Source organism: Physella acuta, unplaced genomic scaffold (assembly GCF_028476545.2).
Source record: "Physella acuta isolate Inbredline_101_S28 unplaced genomic scaffold, ASM2847654v3 ptg000115l, whole genome shotgun sequence".
Taxonomy (NCBI): Eukaryota; Metazoa; Mollusca; class Gastropoda; family Physidae; genus Physella; species Physella acuta.
The window spans coordinates 615683-642579 of NW_026731635.1; the positions used below are offsets into that span (position 1 = coordinate 615683).

The 26897-nt window shown below is 38.9% G+C and overlaps 1 protein-coding gene across 2 annotated transcripts in view; it reads left to right on the top strand.

Moving 5' to 3' along the window:
- The window catches only part of LOC131934649 (phospholipid-transporting ATPase ABCA3), a 31577-nt gene extending 16543 nt beyond the window's left edge, over positions 1-15034 (top strand). The window contains exons 16-27 of one of the 2 annotated variants that reach the window (XM_059290719.1): positions 3439-3595; positions 5091-5216; positions 6317-6464; positions 7035-7114; positions 7534-7696; positions 8791-8969; positions 9455-9675; positions 10622-10809; positions 11151-11321; positions 12897-13095; positions 14409-14513; positions 14870-15034. In XM_059290719.1, the coding sequence (XP_059146702.1) occupies positions 3439-3595; positions 5091-5216; positions 6317-6464; positions 7035-7114; positions 7534-7696; positions 8791-8969; positions 9455-9675; positions 10622-10809; positions 11151-11321; positions 12897-13095; positions 14409-14513; positions 14870-14968 (1836 nt within the window). In that variant the 3' untranslated portion in view covers positions 14969-15034. The remainder of the gene's footprint in view (positions 1-3438; positions 3596-5090; positions 5217-6316; positions 6465-7034; positions 7115-7533; positions 7697-8790; positions 8970-9454; positions 9676-10621; positions 10810-11150; positions 11322-12896; positions 13096-14408; positions 14514-14869) is intronic. The other variant, XM_059290720.1, reaches the window with a different exon arrangement.
- The last annotated feature ends 11863 nt before the right edge of the window (positions 15035-26897 follow it).

The following is a 26897-nucleotide window of genomic DNA, read 5'->3' on the forward strand; positions in this document are numbered from 1 at the left end:
AGAGATTGTATATTTCAGAAAGGATTGCATCTGTCTCTGAGTAGTGTTAGTTCAATTAGAGATTTTATATTTCAGAAAGGATTGCATCTGTCTCTGAGTAGTGTTAGTTCAGTTAGAGATTGTATATTTCAGAAAGAATTGCATCTGTCTCTGAGTAGTATTAGTTCAGTTAGAGATTGTATATTTCAGAAAGGATTGTTTCTGTCTCTGAGTAGTGTTAGTTCAATTAGAGATTGTATATTTCAGAAAGGATTGCATCTGTCTCTGAGTAGTATTAGTTCAGTTAGAGATTGTATATTTCAGAAAGGATTGTTTCTGTCTCTGAGTAGTGTTAATTCAATTAGAGATTTTATATTTCAGAAAGGATTGCATCTGTCTCTGAGTAGTGTTAGTTCAATTAGAGATTGTATATTTCAGAAAGGATTGCATCTGTCTCTGAGTAGTTTTAGTTCAATTAGAGATTGTATATTTCAGAAAGGATTGCATCTGTCTCTGAGTAGTGTTAGTTCAGTTAGAGATTGTATATTTCAGAAAGGATTGCATCTGTCTCTGAGTAGTGTTAGTTCAGTTAGAGATTGTATATTTCAGAAAGGATTGCATCTGTCTCTGAGTAGTATTAGTTCAGTTAGAGATTGTATATTTCAGAAAGAATTGCATCTGTCTCTGAGTAGTGTTAGTTCAGTTAGAGATTGTATATTTCAGAAAGGATTGCATCTGTCTCTGAGTAGTGTTAGTTCAATTAGAGATTTTATATTTCAGAAAGGATTGCATCTGTCTCTGAGTAGTGTTAGTTCAGTTAGAGATTGTATATTTCAGAAAGGATTGTTTCTGTCTCTGAGTAGTGTTAGTTCAATTAGAGATTTTATATTTCAGAAAGGATTGCATCTGTCTCTGAGTAGTGTTAGTTCAGTTAGAGATTGTATATTTCAGAAAGGATTGCATCTGTCTCTGAGTAGTGTTAGTTCAATTAGAGATTTTATATTTCAGAAAGGATTGCATCTGTCTCTGAGTAGTGTTAGTTCAATTAGAGATTGTATATTTCAGAAAGGATTGCATCTGTCTCTGAGTAGTGTTAGTTCAGTTAGAGATTGTATATTTCAGAAAGGATTGCATCTGTCTCTGAGTAGTGTTAGTTCAATTAGAGATTTTATATTTCAGAAAGGATTGCATCTGTCTCTGAGTAGTCTTAGTTCAATTAGAGATTGTATATTTCAGAAAGAATTGCATCTGTCTCTGAGTAGTATTAGTTCAGTTAGAGATTGTATATTTCAGAAAGGATTGCATCTGTCTCTGAGTAGTGTTAGTTCAGTTAGAGATTGTATATTTCAGAAAGAATTGCATCTGTCTCTGAGTAGTGTTAGTTCAGTTAGAGATTGTATATTTCAGAAAGGATTGCACATGTCTCTGAGTAGTATTAGTTCAGTTAGAGATTGTATATTTCAGAAAGGATTGCATCTGTCTCTGAGTAGTGTTAGTTCAGTTAGAGATTGTATATTTCAGAAAGGATTGCATCTGTCTCTGAGTAGTGTTAGTTCAGTTAGAGATTGTATATTTCAGAAAGGATTGCATCTGTCTCTGAGTAGTGTTAGTTCAGTTAGAGATTGTATATTTCAGAAAGGATTGCATCTGTCTCTGAGTAGTGTTAGTTCAATTAGAGATTGTATATTTCAGAAAGGATTGCATCTGTCTCTGAGTAGTATTAGTTCAGTTAAAGATTGTATATTTCAGAAAGGATTGCATCTGTCTCTGAGTAGTGTTAGTTCAGTTAGAGATTGTATATTTCAAAAAGGATTGCATCTGTCTCTGAGTAGTGTTAGTTCAATTAGAGATTTTATATTTCAGAAAGAATTGCATCTGTCTCTGAGTAGTGTTAGTTCAATTAGAGATTGTATATTTCAGAAAGAATTGCATCTGTCTCTGAGTAGTGTTAGTTCAATTAGAGATTGTATATTTCAGAAAGAATTGCATCTGTCTCTGAGTAGTGTTAGTTCAATTAGAGATTTTATATTTCAGAAAGGATTGCATCTGTCTCTGAGTAGTGTTAGTTCAATTAGAGATTGTATATTTCAGAAAGAATTGCATCTGTCTCTGAGTAGTGTTAGTTCAATTAGAGATTGTATATTTCAGAAAGAATTGCATCTGTCTCTGAGTAGTGTTAGTTCAATTAGAGATTTTATATTTCAGAAAGAATTGCATCTGTCTCTGAGTAGTGTTAGTTCAATTAGAGATTGTATATTTCAGAAAGAATTGCATCTGTCTCTGAGTAGTGTTAGTTCAATTAGAGATTGTATATTTTAGAAAGAATTGCATCTGTCTCTGAGTAGTGTTAGTTCAATTAGAGATTGTATATTTCAGAAAGAATTGCATCTGTCTCTGAGTAGTGTTAGTTCAGTTAGAGATTGTATATTTCAGAAAGGATTGCATCTGTCTCTGAGTAATGTTAGTTCAGTTAGAGATTGTATATTTCAGAAAGGATTGCATCTGTCTCTGAGTAGTATTAGTTCAGTTAGAGATTGTATATTTCAGAAAGGATTGTTTCTGTCTCTGAGTAGTGTTAGTTCAGTTAGAGATTGTATATTTCAGAAAGGATTGCATCTGTCTCTGAGTAGTGTTAGTTCAATTAGAGATTGTATATTTCAGAAAGAATTGCATCTGTCTCTGAGTAGTGTTAGTTCAATTAGAGATTGTATATTTCAGAAAGAATTGCATCTGTCTCTGAGTAGTGTTAGTTCAATTAGAGATTTTATATTTCAGAAAGAATTGCATCTGTCTCTGAGTAGTGTTAGTTCAATTAGAGATTGTATATTTCAGAAAGAATTGCATCTGTCTCTGAGTAGTGTTAGTTCAATTAGAGATTGTATATTTCAGAAAGAATTGCATCTGTCTCTGAGTAGTGTTAGTTCAATTAGAGATTGTATATTTCAGAAAGAATTGCATCTGTCTCTGAGTAGTGTTAGTTCAATTAGAGATTGTATATTTCAGAAAGAATTGCATCTGTCTCTGAGTAGTGTTAGTTCAGTTAGAGATTGTATATTTCAGAAAGGATTGCATCTGTCTCTGAGTAGTGTTAGTTCAGTTAGAGATTGTATATTTCAGAAAGGATTGCATCTGTCTCTGAGTAGTGTTAGTTCAGTTAGAGATTGTATATTTCAGAAAGGATTGCACATGTCTCTGAGTAGTGTTAGTTCAGTTAGAGATTGTATATTTCAGAAAGGATTGCATCTGTCTCTGAGTAGTGTTAGTTCAGTTAGAGATTGTATATTTCAGAAAGGATTGCATCTGTCTCTGAGTAGTGTTAGTTCAGTTAGAGATTGTATATTTCAGAAAGGATTGCATCTGTCTCTGAGTAGTATTAGTTCAGTTAGAGATTGTATATTTCAGAAAGGATTGTTTCTGTCTCTGAGTAGTGTTAGTTCAGTTAGAGATTGTATATTTCAGAAAGGATTAAAACACCAGGAGCTGATAAGGGGGGTAAGCCCAGCTTTGTACTGGTTCACCCATTTCTTCTACGATTACCTCAACTACATTTTCTTCTACAATGTTTATGGTTCTGTTGTACTCTTTATGAAATCTGAAGTCATGGAAAATTCAACAGGTATCCATTTTTCTGGCATTTTTGTAGTTTTTAATGTCTGTTCTTTTATACTAAAGCATTTTGTTTTGTTTTTTACTTTCTCGTATATATGAAGTATAGAGAAAGTATTGTAATCGTGCACAAAAATCACTTGAAATTTTAACAATTTTCACCGTATTACACCTCAGTACTTCATCACATCCGAAGTATAGAGGACATATTTTAATCGGGCAAAAATTATCAATCCAGATTTATCAAAATTAAGAGGTTTTATGCGTAATCCAGTCTGAAAAACTGGGCTTTGCAATTCTGTCCGTATGTCTGTGTGTGTGTCTGTGTGTGTGTGTAAACACGATAACTTGAGTACCGTTACAGCTAGGTTGATGAAATTTCATATATAAGTATTTTATCAAAATCGTAGATCCGTATCAACTTTTGAGCGATTTCCGATAACCGGAATTGGTACTTTTTCTACTTTGAATTTTTCAAAAGACTATAACTTGAGTACTATTTTAGATAGATAAATGAAATTTCACATGTAAGTAAAAGATCTAATACTCTACCTTCTGTTAAATTTTGAGTAATTTCCATTGACCGGAAGTAGTAATTTACGCTACTTCCGATTTCTCAAAAAACTAATGTAAATTTTTAAAGTACTAATAATAGTGCGCACTATTATGCACTTTTTTATTTGGCGTTCACTTGGTGTGCAATTCTTTTGTCTACGAGATTTTATTCTATTTTTCAAACTTTAAGTATTGAAAATGGATTAAAAATCATGTCTATAGCCCGAGTTCCCATCCCCTGTTGTTTTATATTAGAATATTCGAGAAAGTTTAGGGGAGATCACTCCCGGTTTATTTGTTATGGTGTACTGGAAATATCTTTGTATTTTCAAAGTTTGTTTACATAGAATATTTTCTTCTCATGTCATATTTATAACTTTGTGCTTTACATGTCATATTTACATATTTGTGCTTTACATGTCATATTTACATATTTGTGCTTTACATGTCATATTTACATCTTTGTGCTTTACATGTCATATTTACATCTTTGTGCTTTACATGTCATATTTACATCTTTGTGCTTTACATGTCATATTTACATCTTTGTGCTTTACATGTCATATTTACATCTTTGTGCTTTACATGTCATATTTACATCTTTGTGCTTTACGTGTCATATTTACATCTTTGTGTTTTTCCATTTCATATTTACATCTGTTTTTCTATTTCATATTTACATATTTGTGCTTTACGTGTCATATTTACATCTTTGTGCTTTACGTGTCATATTTACATCTTTGTGTTTTTCCATTTCATATTTACATCTGTTTTTCTATTTCATATTTACAACTTTGTGCTTTACGTGTCATATTTACATCTTTGTGCTTTACGTGTCATATTTACATCTTTGTGTTTTTCCATTTCATATTTACATCTGTTTTTCTATTTCATATTTACAACTTAGTGCTTTACATGTCATATTTACATCGCATGTACTTATTTTTCAGGCCTTCTTTACATCCTGGTACTGTGTAGTGGCCTCATGATGTTGCCATTCATCTACGTGATGCAGTTTTTGTTCAACTCTCCAATCATGGCAGCTACAACAATCCTGACATGTAGCTATCTGACATGTGAGTCTAAACCAACAATCCTGACATGTAGCTATCTGACATGTGAGTCTAAACCAAAAATCCTGACATGTAGCTATCTGACATGTGAGTCTAAACCAACAATCCTGACATGTAGCTATCTGACATGTGAGTCTAAACCAACAATCCTGACATGTAGCTATCTGACATGTGAGTCTAAACCAACAATCCTGACATGTAGCTATCTGACATGTGAGTCTAAACCAACAATCCTGACATGTAGCTATCTGACATGTGAGTCTAAACCAACAATCCTGACATGTAGCTATCTGACATGTGAGTCTAAACCAACAATCCTGACATGACATGTAGCTATCTGACATGTGAGTCTAAACTAACAATCCTGACATGTAGCTATCTGACATGTGAGTCTAAACCAACAATCCTGACATGTAGCTATCTGACATGTGAGTCTAAACCAACAATCCTGACATGTAGCTATCTGACATGTGAGTCTAAACCAACAATCCTGACATGTAGCTATCTGACATGTGAGTCTAAACCAACAATCCTGACATGTAGCTATCTGACATGTGAGTCTAAACCAGCAATCCTGACATGTAGCTATCTGACATGTGAGTCTAAACCAACAATCCTGACATGACATGTAGCTATCTGACATGTGAGTCTAAACCAACAATCCTGACATGACATGTAGCTATCTGAAATGTGAGTCTAAACCAACAATCCTGACATGTAGCTATCTGACATGTGAGTCTAAACCAACAATCCTGACATGTAGCTATCTGATATATGAATCTAAACCAACAATCCTGACATGTAGCTATCTGACATGTGAGTCTAAACCAACAATCCTGACATGTAGCTATCTGACATGTGAGTCTAAACCAACAATCCTGACATGTAGCTATCTGACATGTGAGTCTAAACCAACAATCCTGACATGTAGCTATCTGACATGTGAGTCTAAACCAACAATCCTGACATGTAGCTATCTGACATGTGAGTCTAAACCAACAATCCTGACTGCAGCTATATAACAGTAAGTCCCACACAACAATCCTGACTAACAGCTATATCCCAAGTATAATTCTACAACATGAAATGCTTGTGTCTTGCAGCAGAGATCTACTCTCTCAGTGCCCTGTACACAGCCAACTCCCTAGAGACTGAGTCTTTGTGTGCTAATGAGTTCTCCTTGTTTTTTCTTTTGATAACACCTAGTGCAGTCCTGCCTAATGCTGTCTGCAATGCTATTCAGAATTATAGGTCAGTGTGTTGACTAGAATTATTGGTTTAATGTGTTGTATAGGTCAGTGTGTTGTATAAGTCAGTGTGTTGTATAGGTAAGTCTGTTGGCTAGAATTATAGGTCAGTGTGTTGACATGAATTATTGGTTTACTGTGTTGCATAGATCAGTGTGTTGACAAGAGTTGTAGGTCAGTGTGTTGTATAGGTTAGTGTGTTGTATAGGTCAGTGTGTTGTATAGGTTAGTGTGTTGTATAGGTCAGTGTGTTGTATAGGTCAGTGTGTTGTATAGGTCATTGTGTTGTATAGGTCAGTGTGTTGTATAGGTCAGTGTCTTGTATAGGTTAGTGTCTTGTATATGTCGGTGTGTTGTATACGTCAGTGTGTTGACAAGAGTTGTAAGTCAAGTGTGTTGTATAGGTCAGTGTGTTGACTAGAGTTATAGGTCAGTGTGTTGTATAGGTCAGTGTGTTGACTAGAATTATAGGTCAGTGTGTTGTATACGTCAGTGTGTTGTATAGGTCAGTGTATTGTATAGGTCAGTGTGTTGACTAGAGCTATAGGAAATGCCATTTGTGTACCACTTTCAGGGGAGATAAGTTCTGCTCTGCTGTACACAATTATTGTGGCTCCTCATATAAAGTCAACTACAAGGACGTGTGCTGCACTGGTAAGACTCGGGGTTGTTATGGCACTGTTGGCATGGTAACCAGAGGATAAACAAAGATATCCATTGGGTTTTAATGTTTATAATTAAAACTGTGATCAGATGATAGCTTTTATTATCAGATAGAGAATTGTCTTATTAAAATAGGTTATGTGTGTGTGGTAGGGGGGGGGGGTAGGGAGGGAGATATTTTGTCTAATTAGACTGTCTTGTTGGGTGGGGGGGGGGATAGAAATTGATGTTTTAATAAATTAATATAAATATATGAATACTTGTAAAACCGCAAATATTTTTACAACCCACAAATTTAACTTTTGTTTGACAAATATATTTAAGTTAAAAAAAACTTATATACTTAGCAGTGAGACAAACACACATAAAGAAAAAAACAACTACAACATGAATCCATCTTTGACCTCCAGAATCTTGTCCTGGATATTTCAACTGCAACATGTTTGTCAAGCGGCATTTCCTGTCCCTGTGGCGCCCTGGTGTGGGCATGCACATCATCGCCATGATAGCTCACAGCTGTTTCTGGTTCCTGGTGCTCATGGCCAAAGAATACAGATGGCCGTCTCGCATAATGTAAGGATGACTGTCTTGCATAATGTAAGGATGGCCGTCTCGCATAATGTAAGGATGGCTGTCTCGCATAATGTAAGGATGGCCGTCTCGCATAATGTAAGGATGGCTGTCTCACATAATGTAAGGATGGCTGTCTCACATAATGTAAGGATGGCACTCTCGCATAATGTAAGGATGGCTGTCTCGCATAATGTAAGAATGGCTGTCTCACATAATGTAAGGATGGCTGTCTCGCATAATGTAAGGATGGCCGTCTCGCATAATGTAAGGATGGCTGTCTCGCATAATGTAAGGATGGCTGTCTCGCATAATGTAAGGATGACTGTCTCGCATAATGTAAGGATGGCTGTCTCGCATAATATAAGGATGGCTGTCTCGCATTATGTAAGGATGGCTGTCTCGCATAATGTAAGGATGGCTGTCTCGCATAATATAAGGATGGCTGTCTCACATTATGTAAGGATGGCTGTCTCACATAATGTAAGGATGGCTGTCTCACATAATGTAAGGATGGCTGTCTCGCATAATGTAAGGATGGCTGTCTCACATAATGTAAGGATGGCTGTCTCGCATAATGTAAGGATGGCTGTCTCGCATAATGTAAGGATGGCTGTCTCGCATAATGTAAGGATGGCTGTCTCGCATAATTAAGGACGGCTGTCTCGCATAATGTAAGGATGGCTGTCTCACATAATTTAAGTATGGCTGTCTCACATAATTTAAGTATGGCTGTCTTGCATAATTTAAGGATGGTTGTCTCAAAAAATGTATGAACTGTAGAGGGCTGTCTTGCATAATGTAAGGACTATATATGGCTGCCTGTCATAATGTAAGGACATTAGATTGCTGTCTCGAATAATGTAAGACGTGGGGTTTACCTATCTACAAATCTTGTTCGTTGGCCCTTATCATTCCAGTGTAAAGAAGGAGAGAATCAGTTGTGATTGGAGGGGGGGGGGGGGGGTGAGATGGTTTTCACCCAGGTAAAACAAAAGACAAACCAAATTATGATTTGAGTTGAAAAAAGCCATTCAGATTTGATATACTTTTATTTTATTTTGACTCACTGGTTGGGCTTTACTCCCACCCTACAGGTTCCGTTTACGAAAATATTTTCCTGCGGAGGAACCAGCACAGTCTAACATCAACTGGGACCTGCGGCATTCTGTTTTTCTAAATTTGAGTGAAGATTCCGACATTTTTGCCTCCAGTAAATCCACTATTTGTGTCAAATGGGCTTCTCCAAGCAATGAATATGCTGCTATTAAAAGGCGTAAGTATGACAACTTTGTGACATAAATATTGAGGTATAAATTTTGTGACAAAAATATGCTGTGATAATTTTGCTACTAATATGCTGTAATAATTTTGTGATGAAAATAGCCTCTGATAATTTTATGACTAATATGCTGTGATAAGTTTATGAAAAAATTCAGCTTTGATAATTTTGTGACAAAATTCAGCTTTGATATTTTTGTACCATTTGCATCATCCAATGGCAGCCATTGTACCATTTGCATCAACCAATGGCAGCCATTGTACCATTTGCACAGTGTGTTTTATAGGTCAGTGTGTTGTATAGGTTAGTGTGTTGTATAGGTCAGTGTGTTGTTTAGGTCAGTGTGTTGTTTAGGTCAGTGTGTTGTATGGGTCAGTATTTGTATCAACCAATGGCAGCCATTGTACCATTTGCATCAACCAATGGCAGCCATCGCTTATCTTCTTGCCTAATCTCACTAAAAAGAACAACCTTTACAGCAGCACCAGCTATGGCATGCTTCCAGCTGTGCCTGCCTGAGAAAAATGGCACCAAGGTTCAGAACATCTCTCTGGGTGTGGATGAGGGGGACATCTTCTACATCGTCAGCTCCGACTGCTCCATGTCGTCTTCTCTGCTGGGCACGTTTGCTGGAACTCACGCCATCAAGAATGGACACATCTTTAGGAAAGGAGAAAGTATTGATATATTTTCTTATGAGGTAAGGGGCAAATATATTTTCATATAAGGTAAATGTAAAGGACAAATAAATTTTCTTATGAGGTAAGGGGCAAATATATTTTCTTATGAGGTAAGTGTAAGGGATAGAAAGTATTGATATATTTTCTTATGAGGTAAGTGTAAGAGACAAACATTTTTTCTTATGAGGTAAGTGTAAGGAATAAACATATTTTCTTATGAGGTAAGTGTAAGGAACAAACATTTTATCTTATGAGGTAAGTGTAAGGAACAAATTATTTTCTTATGAGGTAAGTGTAAGGAACAAATTATTTTCTTATGAGGTAAGTGTAAGGAACAAACATATTTTCTTATGAGGTAAGTGTAAGGAACAAACATATTTTCTTATGAGGTAAGTGTAAGAGACAAACATTTTTTCTTATGAGGTAAGTGTAAGGAACAAACATATTTTCTTATGAGGTAGTTGTAAAAAAAATTGAAAAAATTATGTTGAACTAACAAAGCTGGGTTGAATTAACTGATTGTAGTTAAATAGACAGCTGAATTAATAGTTAATTAATTAATTGTAATGTATCCAATGTAACATGATTTCCTATAGACTGATTATACTTCTCACTAATTATACTAATTATACTTCTCACTAATTATACTGATTATACTTCTCACTAATTATACTGTGGACTGAAGTTTTTGTAAACTATTGATATTATACATTTCATCAATGATATTATTATTATTAAGTAAGCTTATTGTTGATAAATGTTTATTAATGATTCAGTCAATATTTCAGCCATCAAGGAAGTTTATCAGGGATAATACATTCTAGTGATTGAGAAAGTAAATCGCTGGGATTGTTTATGATTGTTTCAGCCTTTTGATTGAGAAAGTAAATCGCTGGGATTGTTTATGATTGTTTCAGCCTTTTGATTGAGAAAGTAAATCGCTGGGATTGTTTATGATTGTTTCAGCCTTTCCGTAGTATCGGCTACTGCCCCCAAAGCTCAGTCTGCCTGTCCCACATGACCGCGTATGAGCTGCTTTACTTCTTCGCCTCCATTGAGGGGGTCAGGAAAGAAAACATCACCCCCCTGGTACACCAGTTGATCAGTATATTCCACCTAAATGACATTGCCCATCTGCCTGCCAAAACTTACAGGTAATTTGAGTCACTTTGCACATCATCTTATAGTGTAAACAGATATGTTTTTTAAATAAAATTGTTAGTAGGATTATAGAGTATGACGTTAAGTATTTTTACTTTACATAAGTAGCTGTTTGAGTCAGAAAATTGGTTATAATCAGATGCAGATCAAAAGACTTAGGCCAAGGTTTTACAATAAAATAAATAAAATATTTTAAAAATATAAGCTCAGTTTAACTAGATGAGTGTATTTTAAACGTGGCATCTGTATTATATATAGTCAGTGTGTTCTTGATAACATGACAGAGATTTTGGTAATTCTTCAATGTGAAGTTTAATTTTTTCAACCCTTGAAGTGAAAGTAAACTTGAGCGTCTGAATCTGGCAGCAGCCCTGATTGGCAGCCCGCACATTCTGCTGGTGGACAATTCCAGAATCTTGAAGGACACTTTTGGGCTAAATCTGGTCAAAAACTTGCTGGCAGCTTTAAAGGCCATGAACACAACTGTTGTTGTTACATCTAGCAAGTGAGTCAGTTATCTTAGTTGTCTCATATATGTGTGTGTGTGTGTGTCAGTTATCTTAGTTGTGTCATGTGTGTGTGTGTGTGTCACCTATCTTAGTTGTCTCATATATGTGTGTGTGTGTGTGTGTGTCAGTTATCTTAGTTGTGTCATGTGTGTGTGTGTGTGTCACCTATCTTAGTTGTCTCATATATGTGTGTGTGTGTGTGTGTCAGTTATCTTAGTTGTGTCATGTGTGTGTGTGTGTGTCACCTATCTTAGTTGTCTCATAAATGTGTGTGTGTGTGTGTGTCAGTTATCTTAGTTGTGTCATGTGTGTGTGTGTGTGTCACCTATCTTAGTTGTCTCATGTGTGTGTGTGTGTGTGTCAGTTATCTTAGTTGTGTCATGTGTGTGTGTGTGTGTGTCACCTATCTTAGTTGTCTCATGTGTGTGTGTGAGTCAGTTATCTTAGTTGTCTAATGTGTGTATGTGAGTTATTTAATTGTCTAATCTGTGTTTACTACAAGTAATTTATTTATCTTGATACTCAGTTTCTCATTCGTGTTGTATTTTATTTGTGTTGTGTTGGTGTCTAATCACTCATCCATCATACAACAGTAATCATTCATTGTCCAACAGCCTTTATGCAGCATTCATCATTCATTGTCCAACAGCCTTTATGCAGCATTCATCATTCATTGTCCAACAGCCTTTATGCAGCATTCATCATTCATTGTCCAACAGCCTTTATGCAGCATTCATCATTCATTGTCCAACAGCCTTTATGCAGCATTCATCATTCATTGTCCAACAGCCTTTATGCAGCATTCATCATTCATTGTCCAACAGCCTTTATGCAGCATTCATCATTCAGTCCTCATAAAGGTCAACATGTAAAATGTTATGCAGAATTATTATGCATCAGTTCTTACTGTAATGAGTTTTTAAAGTTTCTTTTTAAACATGCAGTATTTAATATATTAGCATAGAATATTTTTGATTTACTTGATTATCATATGTAATAGTGTTCGTCTGTTTTTGCGACCTTATCATTGGAAGAGATATTGTTGCAAGTTCTATGATCGATCATGATTATTTTCTTTAACTGGTGTTAAGTGGAATCATTGATATCTTATAGGTCCCAGAAACTGAGCTTAGACATTTAGGTTAGCCATGGTGTGCTCTACTGCAGGGCATGTCTGTCCTGTAGTATATGTTTAGGTAAATGTGAGGAAAGTCAGCTAAGTGTTGGCTGCTATGAAATAGCTGGATGTAGGGCCTACTGAGCAAAATGTCTGTCCTGTAGTATATGTTTAGATGAATGTGAAGAAAGTCAGCTAAGTGTTGGCTGCTATGAAATAGCTGGATGTAGGGCCTACTGAGCAAAATGTCTGTCCTGTTGTATATGTTTAGGTAAATGTGAGGAAAGTCAGCTAAGTGTTGGCTGCTATGAAATAGCTGGATGTAGGGCCTACTGAGCAAAATGTCTGTCCTGTAGTATATGTTTAGATGAATGTGAAGAAAGTCAGCTAAGTGTTGGCTGCTATGAAATAGCTGGCTGCATGTACTGAGCAAAATGTCTGGAACTCTGTACAGCATGGAGGAGAGTGCAGCCCTTGCCACACGGATCGCCCTGTTTGTCCACGGGAAGCTGGTGTGTCTGGCCCCACCCAAGGAGATCCAGAGGAGCTACACCAACAGCTACACCCTGCTGGCCAAGATTGACTCACTCAACTTCAAGGTCTCCAACGCGATCCTCATCAACTCACTCAAGCAGAGGTTCCCAAATGCTGTGGTGAGTTGTACACAGAGGTGGTCCCCAAATGGGGTGGTTAGTTGTACACAGAGGTTCCCAAATGCTGTGGTGAGTTGTACACAGGTTCCCAAATGCTGTGGTGAGTTGTACACAGGTTCCCAAATGCTGTGGTTAGTTGTACACAGAGGTTCCCAAATGCTGTGGTGAGTTGTACACAAAGGTGGTTCCCAAATGGGGTGGTTAGTTGTACACAGAGGTTCCCAAATGCTGTGGTGAGTTGTACACAAAGGTTCCCAAATGGGGTGGTTAGTTGTACACAGGTTCCCAAATGCTGTGGTTAGTTGTACACAGAGGTTCCCAAATGCTGTTTTGAGTTGTACACAAAGGTTCCCAAATGGGGTGGTTAGTTGTACACAGGTTCCCAAATGCTGTGGTTAGTTGTACACAGAGGTTCCCAAATGCTGTTTTGAGTTGTACACAAAGGTTCCCAAATGGGGTGGTTAGTTGTACACAGGTTCCCAAATGCTGTGGTGAGTTGTACACAAAGGTTCCCAAATGGGGTGGTTAGTTGTACACAGAGGTTCCCAAATGCTGTGGTGAGTTGTACACAAAGGTGGTTCCCAAATGGGTTGGTGAGTTGTATACAAAGATTTCCAAATGGGGTGGTTAGCAAAAACTTATGTAAAACTTAATGACTATTGTATGTAATTGTCCATTCCTGGCAATTCTGTAGTAAAGAGGTGGTTTCATCATCTAGTACTGTATTGGGAGCAGAGAAAGCAGCAACATTAAAAGTGAATGTGAGGTGTTTTTTTTTTAGTAGAAAATAATTGAAGGTCGGTGTCTGAAACACTGGAATCATAGTAAAATCAGTCAAAACATCTAAGATGCAGTCTTGTGATGAACTAATACACTGGACATAGTAGGAATAACAGGCTTTAGTAAACAATTGTTTATAGCTTTGTCAACATAGGATGAAGGTCCTATCTGTTGTATACCACCTGATTTGGTTGTTACAATATGAGACAAAGAACTTGTCTTGATACTTTGTTTGATGCTCTCTTTACAAACATGACGGTCCATGGGGCAAGTGAAGTACAGTTCACCTGTTTTTGTGATGAAAAGATAGTATAGTCAGCACTTTGCCCAGCCATCTTTACTTTCACTAACGTTAGTTACCTATCAGAGTTGGGTGAACTCAAGGACATTTTACTTACTTAAACCTGGATTTGAACTAAAGGCTTTTGGGGTAGCAGCCTAGCACTCTATAACTAGGCCACACCATTCCTGACACATTGTTTATTAAATGTCTATTTGAAACAATGTGTAGACCACACTCTTGTATGCCCCAGGTTTTTCATGATCAAATGGATTTCGTCCACATGCACATACCATATGAAAGTGATTCATTGGCTGAAATATTTGCTCTGATGGAGTCTACCAAGAAACACCTCAAGGTAAATATAAATTATCTTTGTATTATCTAAAGAGAAATTTATGAAACATTTTAAAAAGATGTTCTTAAATTTAAAAACGTGGTATCTAATTGAACTTAATGTGTAAAAAGAAATACGTTTTTAAATGTTTATGTAGATACATTTTAGCTTTTTTTAGCTACAGAATTTTTTTCATTCTGATTTGTGATTACACAGTTTAGTTTTTCTGCTTACAGAATTAGTTTTGTTTTCCTTACAGTTTCGTGATTACACAAGTTTGTTTTTCTGCTTACAGAATTAGTTTTGTTTTCCTTACAGTTTCGTGATTATACAAGTTTGTTTTTCTGCTTACAGAATTAGTTTTGTTTTCCTTACAGATCCGTGATTACACAGTTCACTACACAAGGTTGAACCACGTCATGTATGTATTTGAAAAAGCTATCGAAGCAGCTGAAGAGTCTGAAAAGAATGAGTAGCTTACAATACATCACCGTGCTTACACCTTACTAATCCCACCCTTACACCTTACTAATCCCACCCTTACACCTTACTAATCCCACCCTTACACCTTACTAATCCCACCCTTACACCTTACTAATCCCACCCTTACACCTTACTAATCCCACCCTTACACCTTACTAATCCCACCCTTACACCTTACTGATGCCACCCTTACACCTTACTGATGCCACCCTTACACCTTACTAATCCCACCCTTACACCTTACTAATCCCACCCTTACACCTTACTAATCCCACCCTTACACCTTACTAATCCCACCCTTACACCTTACTGATGCCACCCTTACACCTATGTGATAAAAACATTGTTTTCAATTAAGCTTTTCAAGATTTTTCCTTGTAATAAAGATTTCTTATTTTATTAAAGTGTTTTTACATTCTTGTCTGGAAAACCCTGTTGAAATAACAAGGTACAAATATGAGCAGTTTCAATACCAAAATTGTGAAGTATTCAAAACACAAAACATTCCATCTAATAACAAAACAAACTTTGTAACTCTTGAATTTACATGCACTGAAAAGAATAGCAATGAGTTTTAAATGAATGATAATCTATTAAAAATAAACTATTAAAAACTACAGAAACTGTTCAATAAAATTCAAAACTGTAGCTGTAGTAAAGGGAAAGCTACTCCCAAAAATAATGGAAACTTAAGTTTAACGCAGTTATGTCTCTTTGACAACATTTCTTTAACCATGGCCCAGAAGATTTACAAAAAAAAATATACTCCCCATGTTTTTAAAAACTATTTGTAATTTGCCCTGCCTTTTAGTTGTCAATTTTTTATGTCCTCTCGGAAAGGAAAAATTGGGGGGGGGGGGGGGGGGGGTCTTAAATGTCGCCATTTAGACCTTTGTGTGGTTCGTCAGCTGCTCTGGATGCACCTTGAGTTAAACATTAAAATATATCGATCACCTTCCAACACTACTAACGAGAATGAAGAAGTAAAAACTAACTTCTAAAAAAAGAAGACAACCAATACGAAACATAACCAGCATACAAAATATACATATTTAAACAATGTGTTTATGCTCGTAACCCCCTCATCCCCCCCCCCCCCCCCCCCCCAAGCTCAGCGGTTAGTAAAACATAGTATGACGTGTTTATAACTTGAGCACAGAAATGTTTAATAATTTCTATCCGAATTTAGTTGATCTAAAAGAAATGTTTAATAATCTGTATCCGAATTTAGTTGATCTAAAAAACATATTTTCTGAACACGTTCAAGATTCTTCTTCAATTGGGTTGATTAAATGTTTGTATCGAGTATACCACTCTAATGCACAATTTATGTTATTGAGAAAGTAAGATTTGAAGTCTTACTTTTTTTTTCAGGAAGTCGAAACTAAGGGGGGGGGGGAGAAAGGGGGGGGGGGTGTAAAATGTATCCTTAGTGAGAAGAGGCGTTTAAAATCCCAATTCTTTTGGTGGGCGGCATAAAGAGATGAATACTTGAGTGTTTTTAATTTACTGTTAGTTTTGTTAAATAAAATGTAATTTAACATTTGATTTTTCTTCTTTTGAATTTTCGAAATTAAAGAGGTGAGGTCTTAATAGAAATGTAATATAATATAAGTTGTGGTAGATCATGAAACAGAAATACTTTGTTAAATGAAGAAAGGGTAGGTCAACAATTGTCTCATTTTGTGCTATAATAATATAACTAATAATATAACAACATGTGCACTATTTGTAAAAAAAAAGTTTAAAAATTGTGACTGTTTGTAAAGACTGAATGCTATGTGAATTATTAGTCTGAAAAGGTAGAAATGAAGGTTTAATAATGTGTGTGTGTTTGTGAGGGGAGGGATAAGACATGTTGAGGAGGGCGTCGTGTTAATTAAATAGTCATGAAATGGTGGGAGGGGCTCAGTAAAGACACGGGACATCCTGTGGGTGGGGGGAGGATGGTGTGGTAGGCGGCTGGACATGGTGTGTGGGGAAGGACATGTATGAGTTGGGGGAGGACATGTATGAGTGGGGGCAGGACATAGTGTGGGTGGGGGGAGGATGGTGTGGTAGGCGGCTGGACATGGTGTGTGGGGAAGGACATGTATGAGTTGGGGGAGGACATGTATGAGTGGGGGCAGGACATAGTGTGGGTGGTGGGAGGATGGTGTGGTAGGCGGCTGGACATGGTGTGTGGGGAAGACATGGTTGGGTGGGGAGGTGTGATTAAAGAGCTAGGACATACATCCTGTGGGTGGGGGCAGGATGGTGTGGTAGGCGGCAGGACATGGTGTGTGGGGAAGACATGGTTGGGTTGGGAGGTGTGATTAAAGAGCTAGGACATACATCCTGTGGGTGGGGGCAGGATGGTGTGGTAGGCGGCAGGACATGGTGTGTGGGGAAGACATGGTTGGGTTGGGAGGTGTGATTAAAGAGCTAGGACATACATCCTGTGAGTTGGGGCAGGATACGGTGGGTGTGGTGGCAGAACATTGTGGGGGGGGGGGGGGGTAGGACATAGTGTGGATGGGTGTAGGACAATGACGGATGTCCTTGTTGCTGATGTTGATATGACTGTGTAGGACAATGACGGATGTCCTTGTTGCTGATGTTGATATGACTGTGTAGGACAATGACGGATGTCCTTGTTGCTGATGTTGATATGACTGTGTAGGACAATGACGGATGTCCTTGTTGCTGATGTTGATATGACTGTGTAGGACAATGACGGATGTCCTTGTTGCTGATGTTGATATGACTGTGACAGCCGTATGACATACGGCCATGTTGGGCTCGAACCTGGGGACGGGCAGGTGACAGACGCTACCGCTGTCCGACACGGGCTGCTGCTGTCCCCCGGGCATGGGACACGTCAAGGAATGTGTGGGTGAGAGGTTTAACAAGGTCACGACAGGAGCCAATCCTATGGGGACAATTTAAATTTATATGTAAGTCCAAGAAAACAAGTTTCAGGAGTTAAACTCTCGACCAGATCTCTATACACAAGTGAGTTGAGTATATCGCAAGAGTTAAACTCTCGACCAGATACACAAGTGAGTTGAGTATATCACAAGAGTTAAACTCTCGACCAGATCTCTATACACAAGTGAGTTGAGTATATCGCAAGAGTTAAACTCTCGACCAGATACACAAGTGAGTTGAGTATATCGCAAGTAAACTCTCGACCAGATCTCTATACACAAGTGAGTTGAGTATATCACAGTTTCACCCTCAGCCTAGGGCGATCAACACTGAACCCTAGATGGGGACGTTAGAGGTAGAGCTGCAGTTTTAATTAACTTTTAATTGACCTGCTGTTGGTGATTGGTTTGGCCAAGGTGGGTAATAATTAGACCACATGGCCAAAATGTTCACAGCCACAAACCCACACACAAGTAGCCACGCACGGCATAACTACAGCAGTCATAAACACAACCTACCTAAACACAACCTACCTAAACACAACCTAGACACAACGTACCTAAGCACAAACTAAACATAACCTAGACCCAATCTACCTAAACACAACATACCTAAACACGACATACCAAAACACAACATACCGAAACACGACATACCGAAACAAATATTTAAACACAACCTATTGAACACAACCTACCTACATTCTTCTTTGATTAAGAAACACTGAACGGAAATCCCCTTCAATCTACCCAACAAAAACTTAATCACAACCCGCATCATCCTAACCTGAAGAACAACCAACCCATATCCCACTAACAGCTTTCATTCTCTCAGCACTACCCGCATCAAACATGTATTGAACCATATAACCAACCCTTATAAGTATTACAGCTTTCATTCTATCAGTACTACCTGCATAAAATATAAAACTAGATAAACCAACACTTGATCTGACCAGCTGAGAATCCACGTCACTTAATAATCTATCAACTGATCATAACCTAATATAAACATCAGCGTCTTCAGCAATATCATATACATCACCATCATCATCTACATCGCCATCACAATCTACATCACCATCACCATCTACATCACCATCACCATCTACATCTACATCATCATCTACATCACCATCGACTCACCATCTACATTACCATATACATCATCATCTACATCACTATCTACATCACCATCTATATCACCATCTATATCACCATTTACATCACCATCTACATCACCATTTACATCACCATCTACATCACCATATACATCACCTCAAGAACTACATCACCATCTAGATTATCATCTACATCACCATTTACATCACCATCTACATCAACATATACATCACCATATACATCACCTCAACAACTACATCACCGTCTAGATTATCATCTACACCACCATGTACATCACCATTTACATCACCATCTACGTCACCATCTACATCACCATATACATCCCCTCAACAACTAAATCACCATCTAGATCATCATCTACATCTACATCGCCATCACTATCACCATACCTAACCTAACCTAACCTAACCTAACCTAACCTAACCTAACCTAACCTAACCTAACCTAACCTAACCTAACCTAACCTAACCTAACCTAACCTAACCTAAACTAACCTAACCTAACCTAACCTAACCATCAGCTACCCATCCCCATCATCTAACCACCTCCATCACCATCATCTACTCATCCCCACCCCATACCTTCTACCTCTATCCTACCCCCGAAACGCTCCACCCCCCTACCATTTATTTACAATTCCACCCCCTACCATTTTTTATCCAACCACAACTTTGCACCGCCGCGAAAAACCAACACAACGACACATCCCTAATTCCCCGCTGGATGAAATGATGTTTTTCTTTTGGGCCTCAATGGGCCGGAGGAGAGTTCGTTTCAAATGGTCTCTATTTAAACTCTCCTACTGAAGAGTACATACGCCAACAACGGGCCCAGGAAATCGCATACTATCTCAGCAAGCCCGGCGTATGCTAGGGCTGTGTCAAACGGCTGAGTCAACGCTCAGTCGCTCATCATTATGATGAACATTAATGGCCAAGTGGCCCTTTATTGCGCTCAAGTTGGCGAGGCCATTCACAGGGGGATTGTGGGCCGCTAAACTGTGCGGGACCGGCCCTAACAACGCGCGCTGATGAAAAGCGTTTCGGTCATTCGTAGACAGTTCTTAGAAGATAAATACGAAAGGGGGAAAACTGGTGGTCGTCGAGAGGTGCTTCAGGGGATGCAGAAATCTAGCATCGAGTGCCGCCCCTTGCGCGGGTATTATTATTAGAAGGAAGGGAAGTAATAAGCGGGGCATTATTGAAAGGCAGAGCAAAAACTTTCTTTTGAATGCCCCCACCTGAATATTTCGATTTCGTGGTGTTTATATAAAACTTCTAGCAAAGACCTTTTAGATGTAGAGGCAGGTGGCGGGGGAGACGGGGCGAACATAGGATCAGACGGTGGACGAGGCATAAGGCTATCTATACGGTAGGCTTTAAAGCTTTCTTCAATGAGGCTCCACGCAATCTGCACTAATGTCTACTCCAGACAATCGTCCACAACGCTGGAACCCTCAGGGTTATTCTCTACACGTTGCCGTGTTTACGGCCGACGATTCTACACAAACATTTTTTTAAACGGATAAACTGTTTGTAGATTTTGAGATGCATTTTTTTTTGTTGGTGTTTGAGGATTTAGATGTGGGTGTTTTTTGTGTGGATTATTTGCGGTGGTCGGATTAGTGTAACACCTGCATGCGGGTTTCAATGAATGTGAGGAAGAATATTGACATTATGTACACTACATCAACATCTTTACAGCTTAACTATTAAAATAAAAATGGTACTGGTAAATATTTTGCAGACTTGAAGACTAGGTGAGTAGCATTGCGGGGGGTCGGGTAGGAGTTGGGGTGGGACAGGGGGTGGGCCCAAGTAAACGTATGAGGGGTTGGGCCCAAGTAAACGTGTTGCAAAGGTAATAGGTTGCACGCGCCTAGAAAAACAAAACGCGACTTGGTAACATTTTGTTTGAGACAATGAAAAACATGAACACAATAAGACAGCAGCACTAAACACAACACCATAACAACATAACACAACACCAGGTAACTACACGACACAACACAACACCACAACTTTACAACACAAACACAGAACATAAAACAACTACACAACACAACGCAACAGAAAAACAACTATACAAAACGATTACAGAACACAACACAACACAACTACACAACACAACACAACACAACACAACACAACACAACACAACTACACAATACTACACTACACTACACTACACAACACAACACAACACAACACAACACAACACAACACAACACAACACAACTACACAACACAACACAACACAACACAACTACACAACACTACACTACACTACACTACACAACACAACACAACACAACACAACACAACACAACGCAACACAACACAACACAACTACACAACACTATACTACACTACACTACACAACACAACACAACACAACACAACACAACACAACACAACACAACACAACACAACTACACAACACAACACAACACAACACAACACAACACAACACAACACAACACAACTACACAACACAACACTACACTACACTACACAACACAACACAACACAACACAACACAACACAACGCAACACAACACAACACAACACAACACAACTACACAACACTATACTACACTACACTACACAACACAACACAACACAACACAACTACACAACACAACACAACACAACACAGCACAGCACAGCACAGCACAGCACAGCACAACTACACAACACAACACAACACAACTTCACAACACAGCAACACCACACCACAACACAACACCACAACGCTAACTCAACACAACATAACATAAATAGACAAGAACACAACACAATACAACAACACAACATAACATAACCCAACACAACTACACAACAGCACAAGAACACAACACAACATAAGAATAAATAGCAACACAACAAACAAGACAAGTCAACAAAACAGCACAAACAGCAACACGGTAAAACAAGGCAACAATAGCAGTCAACGTGCTGCCTATTGCCAAGTCAAAAAGATTGTGTTTGTGACAAAAAATTATCTGCTAACAGTCACAAGTTTAGACTAATCTCACTTTTTAAAAGTTAATATCTGACTTTAGTCTCACATTTTGTCACCAGTTAATATCTGACTTTAACCCTACTTTAATACACCAGAATCACCAACATTCACAGTGCCAATCATCCTAAGTTAAAACGTCTGCCTTCACGGCTGTTACATTTCCTAGGCTTGAACATCGGACCTCAAGAGATTTAATAATTATTTGATAATTATAGACCTTCACCAATTAACATTAATGTTTAATTAAACTAATCATCTAGGTAAGAGCTGGAAAACCCCAGGACGCGACAGACGCCTAAATGTTTTTGTCTATCTTGTAGACAATCAGCCTGCATACCCCAAAAACAACCCAACCCACCAACAAAAACATAACCCGGAAAAACCAACGAACTTTTTTTAGGAATTTGAAAATAGAACTAATTTACTGCCAGTCGATTTGACATCAATAATGATTTCAAAAGAGATCAAGAATTTTAATTCAATAATGAGCGTTAATCTGACTCCGGCTAGACTGTAGAGGATGTCGGCAGGCAAGAGGAGGCCCCAGCAAGAGCAATGTACCCCAGAAGACAGACCTGATGCAGACCTCTACAGTGGAGAGTTCAAAGTCTGCAGACGCTCTCCTTCACACAAGGGGAGGTAAGTCTCAACGTCTGGCCCGACCGCTGGGTGGTACCAGCGATTAGAGCCAGGAAAAGATAATTATTAATCTTACACCTAAGTTAATGAATAACCAAATGAAGTTGACGAGATCGCTGTGAATAGAAATGAGCCTATCGTCTGCACGCAGACGGGTAATTTTTCCCTCTTTACTTCCCGTCGTCTGCCAATTAAATCTAGCCACCAGACAACTCGCCTTTGACAAGCAGTTATCCAAAATTTGCTTTTCACCTTATTACATTTAAAATATATTTTCCGCCTTTCTTTAGAGTTTATAACATATTTTCAAGTAGAATAGAAAACGCTATTCATTCATCAGCAAATACCTCAGCCGCCACTCGCCGTCGACGCTCGTGAATCGAGTTCACGCTTCGTGGCTCTCAATGTAGAGGAATTCAATTAAAAACCATTTTGGCTCGATAATGAAAATTAATTAAAGGAAAGAAAAACTACTCCTGTGTTTTTTTTTTCTTTAGCCGTGAATCATTTCCAAGAGATGAAAAAACAAATTATGAAATTAACCACCACTCAACCGGGCCCGCTAACAGTAAGCTGGGGTATGGGTGTAGTTCTTTATTCATGCGGGGAGATTTTTTTTTATTTCTGCGGGACTGCGTTTCTGTGAGGTAACGCGCTTAAAGCGCGGGTTACGGCTAATCGCGCGGGCTATTCATCCAAGTAGCATACACCGGCCTTGTCTGGCGGCCATGACGCTCCCGCGGCAGACGATTAGCTATAATTGTACCGTCATGGCGCGGCTGATACTACGAACAGAGCTTTTATTGAAAATCGTGTCGCGATTATTTCCATGTAGCGCGGCCAAAAAGGACAGGGCCACGGTGGCGATGGTATTCAGGCTCGGCCTTTCATTCGAATCATTTTTTTTTTAATCTGGTAAAAATATTTGCCAAATCGTGTGTTGGATGTGGTTGAGACGACCACCCACCCTCCCGCCCGCCCGCGGCTGGGGTTGGCTGCCGGCTGTACATTACAATTGTTCTATAGTACCGACCATATGCCCGGACCCACAGCTAAGATACCGCCGTAAACCTCCATGGCTGCCAAACCACCATAGCTGCAGCAATACTGATGGGTGTTAGCAATTTTAATTTTGAAACTGGGAAGGGGAGGTAGCATTCTACGGATGGCTTGAAGGGAACTAAAGAATTTTTTTTAAATTCGCGATCTGGCTATTCAAAGACTGCCTTTTTTTTTGTCAACAAACACTCGTGCTAGTCTTTTCAGCCGCCCATGTACGGGAGGGGCCGGACCTCACCATCCGGTGCCACACCCTCCTCCCGCTCAGCACCCACCCTCCAATCACCCCATCCCCTACCCTCCCAATACCACACCCTCCCATTATCCCAACACCCCCCCCCAACACCCCACCAACACCCCACCTTTCAACACCACACCCTCCCACCATCTCAACACCCCCCCAACACCCCACCAACACCCCACCTTTCAACACCACACCCTCCCACCACATCAACACCCCACCCCCAACACCCCAAAACATTCCACCACATCAACACCCCACCCCCAACACCCCACCTCAACACCCCACCCCCAACACCCCAAAACATTCCACCACATCAACACCCCACCCCCAACACCCCACCCCCTACACCCCAAAACATTTCACCATATCAACACCCCGCCCCCAACACCCCACCCCCAAAACATTCCACCACATCAACACCCCACCCCCAACACCCCACCACCAACACCCCGCCCCCAACACCCCACCCCCAAAACCCCAAAACATTCCACCACATCAACACCCCACCCCCAACACCCCACCACCACCACCCCAACACCCCACCATCCCACCACATCAACACCCCACTCCCAACACCCCACCCCCAACACCCCAAAACATTCCACCCTCCCAGCGCCCTACCCTATCAACACCCCACTTTATAAACCCACTTTTTTTTTACCTAGTTAAATTCTGAAATATCTTGATACGCTGTCCAGAGATGATATATAGTGGCCTCTTGGGGCCATCCAATAGTGACCTCTTGGGGCCATTCAATAGTGGCCTCTTTGGGCCATCCAATATTGGCCTCTTGGAATAATCTAATAGGGGCCATCCAATAGTAGTAACTTGGGGCCACCCCATTCAATAAATACCCAGTAATACACGACGCGAATAATTTGAAACCAAATGTGCAAGTTACCCTGTGTGGATGGTGTTAGATTTACCTGCTGTGTGCGGATTCCCATGCATCTCATGCTGGCAAAGGAAATAATGTGTTAGATGAGTCATTTCTTAATTAGGATTTAATGCAATTACAAACTTAATTAGGATATAATGCAATGACAAACTTAATTAGCATATAATGAAATGACAAACTTAATTAGGATATAATGCGATGACAAACTTAATTAGGATATAATGAAATGACAAACTTAATTAGAATACAATGCGATGGCAAACTTAATTAGGATATAATGCAATGACAAACTTAATTAGGATATAATGAAATGACAAACTTAATTAGGATATAATGCAATGACAAACTTAATTAGGATATAATGCAATGGCAAACTTAATTAGGATATAATGCAATGACAAACTTAATGAGGAAATAATGCAATGACAAACTTAATTAGGATATTATGCAATGACGAACTTAAATAGGATATAATGCAATGACAAACTTTATTAGGATATAATGCGATGACAAAACACAATTTGAAAAGTGTCTGAAGTAATAGTAAAGTGTGTGTAGGCCTATGGTGTTCATGTACTTTAGACAGGTAATTATGGTGGATGGTGGTGGATGGTGGTGGATGGTGGTGGATGGTGGTGGATGTGTTGATGGATATCGGCGAGTGAGGTTTGATGCTGGGTGGATAGCTATACATTTTCTTGTCGGTGGATTTCTTCATGGGGTAGATGACGGTGGATTTCTTCATGTGGGTGAATGTCGGTGGATTTCTTCATGTGGGTGGATGACGGTGGATTTCTTTAAGTGGGTGGATGACGGTGGATTTCTTTAAGTGGGTGGATGACGGTGGATTTCTTTATGTGGGTGGATGACGGTGGATTTCTTCAAGTGGATGGATGACGGTGGATCACTTCATGTGGGTGGATGACGGTGGATTTCTTCATGTGGGTGGATGACGGTGGATCACTTCATGTGGGTGGATGACGGTGGATCACTTCATGTGGGTGGATGACGGTGGATTTCTTCATGTGGGTAGATGACGGTGGATCACTTCATGTGGGTGGATGACGGTGGATTTCTTCATGTGGGTGGATGACGGTGGATTTCTTCATGTGGGTGGATGACGGTGGATTTCTTCATGTGGGTGGATGACGGTGGATTTCTTCATGTGGGTGGATGACGGTGGATTTTTTCATGTGGGTGGATGTCTCTAGGGACGCCCTAAAAGAACTCGCTTTCTCCTCGCGTTTCCGGCGACGCCCCCTGACTCTGCCAATTAACCCAATCCTTTTGTCCCCAAAAATAAACAAGCAAAAGACCCCTACACGCCCACCCCTAGCGATACACCGATGCTTCCACTTTTTGTCAAGAAAATATCCAAATTTTTCTTCTCATTAGACGAACAACAAAGCCAAATTTATCCGTAGTTGTGTCCATAAAACTATTTATATCGACCAGTGGATGATAAAAATCTTTTTACTGCGCATGACATGAAACATTTCTGTGCTCACCTTGGTGTCCAGAAATGTGTCCGAGTTTTTTTAACTTGCCAGATTTAGTTGCCAGATCAAACAATGTCCTCCTTGCCATATGGTGGCCAGTTGCCAAAATGGCCAGTCTAAAAAAAATTCATCGAAATCTGCAGGCTCGGCAATTTGGACCAGCAGATCTCTGCGTAAGACAGGAGTCACAAAAATAAAAATAAAAACAACGAAAATTGAAATGTCAGATGTATTTATGTGTTCATAATTATTCAAGTTACGCAATCGTACTCTTAGGTTTCATGCCTATTTTTATTTTGGAATTGAAAAAGTATAACATTTTATTAATGTAGCTTAAAAATATACAATATAAGAAGTATTTTGTTTTGGTTATATTTCTGATTTAAAAAAAAATATTGTTGAATACGATTTTGAGATGTACTTTTTCTTGCCATAGTACTAATAATTTCTTTTAAAAAGTTGAATGTATCCATTGAGATCTAATAGTTTCTATAATATTTTCTAGGT